At 39.2% G+C, this 9039-nt stretch overlaps 1 protein-coding gene across 1 annotated transcript in view; it reads left to right on the top strand.

Annotated features, from left to right (window-relative positions):
* LOC142852611 (uncharacterized) overlaps nt 1–9039 on the top strand; it is a 49355-nt gene that overhangs the window by 18339 nt on the left and 21977 nt on the right. Inside the window, 4 exon segments of the mRNA XM_075977621.1 lie at nt 5301–5427; nt 5508–5568; nt 6655–7677; nt 7679–8868. Coding sequence (XP_075833736.1) covers nt 5301–5427; nt 5508–5568; nt 6655–7677; nt 7679–7694 — 1227 coding nt within the window. The 3' untranslated portion in view covers nt 7695–8868.

Here is a 9039-nt window from a genome sequence, read left to right as displayed (position 1 = left end):
TCTCGTAGGAGAGTAGAGGGGAGTTCAGCTGTAATGACTCTCTCTTGGAGTGGGGCAGAATGGCAACCTCCTTCAGAGGACCATTCCCCACCAGAACACAGGTTCAGGCTTAGCCTGACTTCCCTATTGTTAGTATCTCCTCACAGCTTCCCTTCACAGCTGTGTGTATACCCTACCTTTCTTCTACAGCTTCAGGTATAGTTTGACTTCCCAATGATACTTTTCTCCCACAACTGTGGATATCCAGGATAACCTCCTTTCACTGCTCTATGTATAGCTTGATTTCCAACAACCTTTCCCTTCAGAGCTATAATACCTGTACTGTGAATTTAAATGATGTTACCCTTTTAGAATTTATACTTCAATTACATGAAATAACTGATTCAGTTATAAAACTTTATGGATTTTTGTTAGTTCCTTTTCTGTGGCTGTGATTTGATAATCTATTTCTAGGATCTTTACAGCCCCATTTTGTTCGTTTGGCATGTCATTTAGAGTTAAAATTGATTTTTATATAACTGCCTGCCCTGTAGGATTGGGTGGTATACCTGTAATATGCTTTATAGGTTAATAAACAAAAGTGTTTCATCGTCCTAAAGACATGCTGGAGCACTGCCGCTCTTAATGTGTACAGGTATTCCCATGATGGCCATAACCTCTGATAATTGTGTGTTTACAGAATCAGCTTTTTCAGAACTCAAGTTGCACATTGAAATTCTGAATCAGTGGTGTGGTGTATCTGTTTTTCCAAATTCCACCATATGAAAGACATCCATTTGCGAGAGTACCATCCATCCTTTGAGTACTATCTGAGATACTTCCTGCCAGTAGTGGAATTTGGTTGTACAAAGAACAAGGAGGACATTTCCTAATAATTACCTTGGCTTGTAGCAAAGTGATTGGAAAATCTTTCTTTCAAACGTTTTGGGTTTTTTGTTTTGTTTGGTTTTTTTGAGACAGGGTTTCTCTTTAGCTTTTGGAGCCTGTTCTAGAACTACCTCTTGTAGACCAGTCTGGCCTCAAACTCACATGCCATGATCTTGATGCAATTATTGTTACATCACACCTGTGTCTAGGAGACCTTCTATGACAATGTTTTTTATTTGTATTTTTAACTTTGGTCTTTGTTCATGTATAGAAGTTTGCCAAAATATTTGCTTTACATGTTGACAGATTTTCTGTCCCGCCCAGTCCCACAATTGTTCAGTCCCAAAGAATCACACCGCAGTCTACATTAATTACACTGATTGGCCTAGTAGCTCAGGCTTCTTATTAGCTCTTAGAACTTACATTAGTTCATAGTTCTTGTCTGTGTTAGCCTTGTGGCTTGATACCATTTTGGCAAAGCAATCACATCTTGCTATCTTGCTTCCTTTGCGTCTGGGTCACTACTGCTGACCTACTCTCTTTCCTCCTCCCAGAATTCTCTTGTTTCATTGCCCTGCCTCTACTTCCTGCCTGATCACCCCACTCATACTGCCTGGCTACTGACCAATCAGCATTTTATTAAAAATAATACAAGAGACAGGATAAAAGACCATTGTCCCACAGCACTCCCTCCACCTTTTTTCAAATAAGAACTCTGAATCTAATATCCTTTGTTTAGCTTTTCTCCTGACCATTATCTATAACAACTTGTAAGCAACATTCTAAATAATGGAAAATATCCATAGTTATTTTTTGGGAATGTGGGCATAGTTTTCAAAGCTCCTTCCTGCTGATTGGGGGCACTGATAATCTTATGCGGACCTAAAGCAAATTTACAATTATGATCAAGTCATAACTGGAGTATCCTGTGAGGCTTGATCATCTCAGTCAGCAGTCTTGAATCTGTTCTGGATGTAGAACTCAGACATCTGGGCCATATGCTCCTATTGGAGATTTCCCAGGGGTCTTCCTTGATCAAACCTGAGTTTTCTTAACCTGGAATGAAACCACTGCCTTTCATTTCCTGTGGAAACAAAAGCAAAACCTCTTCTCCAAAGTAACATACCTTTTGACTTCAACTATGAAGTCAAGGTATTTTCAAAATACCTATCTTGGATTAATTCAGCAACATTTATTAACAAATATCTTTCAGCAGCTGTTGTTCCTTCCTCAGCATTCAAACAATTCAAAGAGACCATAATCACATGCAGTATCCATATTCTCTGGGTGTTTTCCAACTTTATATGACTTTATTTTAAACTCTACTTTTACTTTTATTTTTAATTTTTGGCTTTTTGAGATAGGGTTTCTCTGTGTTTCTTTGTCCTGAAACTCACTCTGTAGATCAGGCTGTCTTTGAACTCACAGAGATCCACCTGCTTCTGCTCCAAGTGCTGGGATTTTCCTGTATTTTTTGTTCTCTCTTCTATAGATTTTCCATCATCCAGAGCAGTATGGTTTCTCCTAATAGGTATTATGTTCCTTCATTATATACAGGAAGGAGTTTTCTCAACTAAAGACAACCAAATTTGGCATGGGAACCTGCAAGAACCCCCTCAAGGCATTTCCCAGTGGGAAATGATTACCTTAACTGTCCATTGTGGATCTACATCCATTAGCCCAATGTGTACCTTTGCCACACCTTTTGTGTAGCCCCAAAGGGAAGGGCATTCTGTTTGATTTATGCTTAAAAATGTCCTTTTGTGTAGCCTTGTTTACCACAATTGCTAGTTCTTTTGCTCTTCATTCTTTTGGGGGGCATGCGGCATACCAAATAAATGACACATAGTCTTATTACTTATGGATGAATGACCTTACCTTGGCTTGTTTCTTTCCAGCTTTTCTTAAGTAATCCTATCTCCCTTTTACTTCTGGGTTTTTATCTTTGTCAATTTAGTATACCTTTCTTTACTTCTTATTCCATGGCTTGCTGACCTTTGATATCCTCTCATTACTTCTTTTTTTCCACCCAAGTTTATTCTGCCAGTTTTTCCCTCTGCCTACCCACCTATCCATTCCTGCCAAGCTATTGGCTGTTCAGCTCTTTATTAGACAGATTTTCACAGCTTCACAGAGTTAAACACTTGCACCATAAAAGAATGTGAGACTCTTTCATCATTTAAAAAATGCTCCAAAGCATTCACAAATGTATCACATCCTAAAATAATATTCTATAGTAGCCTGAGTTGCATTTTGAGATCACAAGACATTGAGACATATTCCGTAAAGAACTATATACGGACTGGCATATAGGAGTAAAAATAACCAAAGAGAAGTTGCAGGGAGAGGGGCATCCTCTGAAACTGTAGCCATATATATCTGAGCCAAAACTACAGGATTTAATTTTTCTGCTGTGCTTTGGTGTTTCCTTGGGACAGTATTCTCTCACTGTATCTCCATTTGTCTCTCGTAAGAGGAATAGTGTTATGTGAAATTGTATGTTGGAAGGATATAACTTGTTTTCTGAATCTATAATATGTCACTGTCAAGAGATTGTCGTATGTCTGAAGAGAGGTTGTACATCTGAACATTGTAAGTGTTGCTGCAGATGATGAGGGTCATTGAAGTGACTAATTTCATTTTCTTCATGCATGGCCATTAGCCTATAGTGACCTTGTTCAGAATGCGGTTGATTAAGTCCAGATGATGATTTATTTGAACATGTATCTCTTGGTGACTTTTCTTTCAATTGCTTGTGAAACCATTATTAGGAGGAGCATTTCTGGATGACTTTCCTTGTTAGGTACGTGATAGGAGTTTCTCAGACCATTTTCTGTTCTTTTGTGTCTGCTCTGCTGTAATTGAAACTAATAAGATCCTTATTGTGCTATCATGGCTTCACCGACATTATAAACTATCTCTAAATCACATAAGATACAGGAGAAGCAATTGCTATTCAGTGCTAAGCCAGTTTGCTGTGCTTCTGTTAATTATCTGATTGTAAAAACAAGATTTTTCTGTGTGGCCCTTACTGTCCTGAAGTAGCTCTCTACACCAGCTGGCCTCAGAGTATCCTCAGATTCGGAGATCCCCTTGAGTCTGTATCCCAAGTGCTTGGATTAAAAGTGAGCACAAATTCCTGGCTTTTTGCTTTCATGTCATTGTATGATGTGCCTGGGATGTAGGTTTGTGTCCCATGTCAAGCATATGCTGTAGTACTGAGCTTCACGCTTATCTTGAATTTTAAAATTTTACAGAGGTTCTCTTTCTGTTTCCCAGGATGGCATGTACCCATTACATTAATTCTGCCTGAGCCTTCTGATCCACTGCATTGCCTGTACATCACCTTCTACCCGTCTTTTGAGTTTGTCTTGAATTTTTTAGTGTTCATGAGTATTTTACCTGTACGGAGATGCATTACATGGTCCCCCCAAGAAATCTAAACTTGAAAAATGGCTGGTTGGGTTCCCTGAAGTAAATCCTAGTAATTAAACCCTGCACCTCTATGCCAGACTAACGAGGGCTCCTTACCAATGAGAGATCTTTTCTACCCTGTGTTGAATATTTGTGATCAACACTTAAATTGCTAATGTTGTCATCTGTCCACTTGTAGCTGTTTAAAGATGCAGTGCCTTTTAGAAAAATCTTACTGATGGTCTGTTTTAAAGTGGGGACACTTCAGGTTTCTGGAAGATAAATGCAAAACTATGTATCCAGTAAGAATCTCTTGAGTTCTATTTTTTGGTTGTTTGAATGATTTTGCACGGGAGACAGGATCTTAATATCTCCCTCTGGCTGTCCTGAAACTCACTTCATAGACTAGGCTGGCATTCAACTCTAAGGCAGATATACCTGTCTCTGACTTCTGATTTCCCCCATTTAAAGGTGTAATTCAATATACCCAGCTTGTCGATATTATTTTTCTCTTTGTACTTAGCAATTGTTCATACAATTTCTGTCCTGTGTAGTGTGTACTGTTGATCTGTGTTTCTATGATACAAGTGTCTATGGTTTTGTTTTGTTTTGTTTTGTTTTTGTTTTTGTTTTTCGAGACAGGGTTTCTCTGTGGTTTTGGAGCCTGTCCTGGAACTAGCTCTTGTAGACCAGGCTGGTCTCGAACTCACAGAGATCCGCCTGCCTCTGCCTCCCAAGTGCTGGGATTAAAGGCGTGCGCCACCACCACCCGGCTAAGTGTCTATGTTTTATTAGACATTTTTCTTGCAAAGTGATATCCCATTCACAGGGTACAGAAATGACAGGTGAACCTCCTATTCAGTTTCCTTCCAAGGAGACTTGGTGATTACATTATAATGTCTATATAATATAATTAGTGTACGGAGTACTAGAATCATGACTATATTGTCAAAGAAGTAAACATTTACAATGTTGTCAGTATCATGCTTTCTGTTGTACATATGTATGTGTCATTTCAGAATGCAGTGACCTATGATGATGTGCATGTTGACTTCACTTGGGAAGAGTGGACATTGCTGGATCCTTCCCAGAGGAATCTCTACAAAGATGTGATGCTGGAGACCTACAGGAACCTCACTATCATAGGTAATATTGAATTTCCTTCATGTAATTTAAATTTTACCCAATTTACAATAATATTTCATACATTTTCTACTATATTTTAGGATACAGTTGGGAAAACCATAATACTGAAGAACATTGTCAAAATTCTCAAAGACATGGAAGGTAATTATCATGTGCAAACTGATAAAAACGTGCCTCTGAAGGAATTGTAATGTGTCCTGGAAGTTTTAAACAAAAGCAGCAGTGTAAATAAGTACAATTTCATGTGAATTGATGATTATTAAATTCTCACAAAACCATATACCTCATTTTCAAATAGATGAAATATATTTGCAAGGCATTATTTTAAGAAAGAAGACAAGGAAAGAATGCCTTAGCATATATTACTATTTGTATCATAGCTATGCTGTAGAGCTGTCAATTCATTAATTTCATACCACTCATATTACAAAAGGTCTACACGCTGGGGAGGTGATGAGTCCATCTTCACAACCTTCTAATAAACAAATAGGTCATAGTAAAGCTAGTGTTCCTCATATTCTGCTGTGACCATGCTAAGCTTAGTGAGATGGGCAGTTAGAGTCCAGAATCAAGGAGCATTTGTTGTCGGGAAAGCCTTACTCTTTATACCACGTATCTATATCTGAATTTTTCCAGTGTCTTTTAGTGTGTGCAAATTCTCATAGAAAAAAAGATTCTTTTTTTTTTTTTTTTTGATTTTCGAGACAGGGTTTCTCTGTAGCTTTTTTTTCTTGGTTCCTGTCCTGGAACTAGCTCTTCTAGACCAGGCTGGCCTCGAACTCACAGAGATCCGCCTGCCTCTGCCTCCCGAGTGCTGGGATTAAAGGTGTGCGCCACCACCGCCCGGCAAAAAAAAGAGGTTCTTTAAGTGTAACCTGTTTAACAGAGGATCTTAGCATCACAGGTAATGTTTAAACATGGAAAACAGGCTTTTAATCCCAGCAGTCGGGAGGCAGAGGCAGGCAGATCTCTTGAGTTTGAGGCCAGCCTGGTCTACAAGAGTGAGTTCCAGGACAGGTTCCAAAGTCACACAGAAACTCTGTCTTGAAAAAAAAAAACTATCCTAAATAAAGGGTAGTAGCGTGAATGTAAATACAATATAAAACCTTAAGATCTAATTCTTCTTTATAATTGGACCAAATTGTAAAACTCATTCATACAGATAATAAAGATTCAACAGTGTATTGAGTGTGATAAGGGATTTACATGTGCCCATTATCCTTGCAGGCCTGAAAGAAGTCATACTGGAGATAATCCTGTCTATGTTCAATGTATTAATGCCTTTGCATATGACAGTCATCTTCAAAGGCATGAAAGTATATATATTGGAGAGAAACCCTATCAATGCAATCAATGTGGTAAAGCCTTTGCACGTAATAAAAATCTTCAAATACATAAAAGAACACATACTGGAGAGAAACCCTATAAATGTCATCAGTGTGGTAAAGCCTTTGTACGATACAATCATCTCCAAACGCATAAAAGAACACATACTGGAGAGAAACCCTATGAATGTATTCAATGTGGTAAAACCTTTGCACAGCAAAGTCATCTTCAAATGCATGAAAGAACACATACTGGAGAGAAACCATATGAATGTAATCAATGTGGTAAAACCTTTGCTTATTCCCATGTTCTTCAAATGCATAAAAGAACACATACTGGAGAGAGACCCTATGAATGTAATCAATGTGGTAAAACCTTTGCACGTCACAATAATCTTCAGATGCATACAAGAACACATACTGGAGAGAAGCCCTATGAATGTTATTTATGTTCTAAAGCCTTTGTACAACAAGGTCATCTCCAAATACATGAAAGAACACATACTGGAGAGAAGCCCTATAAATGTAATGAATGTGGTAAAGCCTTTGCTTATCACAATGCTCTTAAAACACACATAAGAATTCACACCGGAGAGAAACCCTATGAATGTAATGAATGTGGTAAAGCCTTTGCTCATCACAGTCATCTCCGAGTACATAAAAGAACACACACTGGAGAGAAACCCTATGAATGTAAGGAATGTGGTAAAGCCTTTGCACAACACAGTGTTCTCCAAACACATAAAAGAAGACATACTGGAGAGAAACCCTATTTATGTAATCGTTGTGGTAAATTCTTTGCTCATCATAGTGGTCTTCAAATGCATGAAAGAACACATACTGGAGAGAAACCCTATGTATGTAATCTGTGTGGTAAAGACTTTGCATATATAAGCAATCTTCGAAATCATCAGAAAAAGGAACATTGCAGAGAAACCATAAAAATAAAGTCAGTGTAACAAAGTTTTACACTTTAAAGGAGTAAAATATTTTGTGTGCCTTTGCTAATTACAATAGTTTTTGAGTACCTGAAAAAAATCTGAGGGTGTATTATTATAAAGAATTTGGTAAGTTCTTAATCCAACACACTTACATACATTCATTCAAGACTATTCAAGACTATTCTCTAGAGAAAAATTGGATGGTGTCAACAATTTTTTCAAGATTCAAGATGTCCATTTTGTATTATTTGCCTCTGCAAACTCATGGGAAAATTGAGTTTATGGAGCCCTATATGTAGGGTAAAAGGGCCAGCCAAAGAATACACTCAATCCTGAACCGGAGCCAGTGAAAGACACACATGTTGGCTTTGAAACCAAAGCCAAAGAAACAAATTCTTCCCCTGACCTACTGAACATGAAACCAACCAGTCCCTGAGGATAGAACTAACCAGCAACTGAGCTTGAAATCTAGCCAGTCTGCCAGCTCAGGGGTTGAAACCAATTTCACCCTGAAAATCTCGCTGCTCAATCTCTGTTCATAAGAGGCCCCGTATAAGCCCTGTGCCTTTTTAGTTGGCATCTGCCCTTTACAGTCTCCTACAGGTCTCACTTCCAAATAAATTTCTTTAGCGAGTTTGGGGTGATGAACGATCTTTCGGCAGATCAGGGTCGAATCCTTTCTGCAAATCTCCCTGGTGGAGCAGAGCTTAGGAGCAATGGACGTTTCTGGTGGGAAACCCCAAGTGGAACAGAGCCGAGAAGGAAATGACATACCTGGAGCCGAGAAGGAAATGACATACCTGCTGGGAAACTCCATTGGGGGAGTGGAGCAGATTTGGATACATTTCACCGGAGTCAGGGCAGATGGATACTTGTCTTAGTTGAGTGAAGCAAAGAAGTAACGGCCAGAGCTGAGAAGAAATGGGCATCTCTGCTGGGTAACTCCGTACTGTCAGGGCAGAGAAGTGATGGGCATCTCTGCTGGGATCGTAGTGGAGCAGAGGAGAGAAGAGATGGACAGCTCTTCTAGGAAACTCCCTTAGGGGAGCAGCAATTGTTATCGCTGCTGGGAAGTTCTCTTAGCAAAGAGGAGCGGAGCCCAGGTAGAATGGCTCTCAGGAACAAGATTGCCAGATCCTGCTGGGACACATTCTCCCACCGGAAGACAACTTCAGGTATGTTCTGACTTCCTGACTGTCATTATTTCTTTCTCCTCACAGTTTTAGTTACCTAGGATACCTTCCCTTCACAGCTGCATGTGTAGCGTGACTTCTGCCAGCCAGGGTACCTTTTCCTTCTGTGCTGTAGGTATCCGTAATACCTTGCCTCGTAGCTGTCGGTACAGC

This window comes from Microtus pennsylvanicus, chromosome 6 (assembly GCF_037038515.1).
Source record: "Microtus pennsylvanicus isolate mMicPen1 chromosome 6, mMicPen1.hap1, whole genome shotgun sequence".
Taxonomy (NCBI): domain Eukaryota; kingdom Metazoa; phylum Chordata; class Mammalia; order Rodentia; family Cricetidae; genus Microtus; species Microtus pennsylvanicus.
Note: the sequence above shows the minus strand (reverse complement) of the source record. Positions and strands in the feature narration are given on the sequence as shown.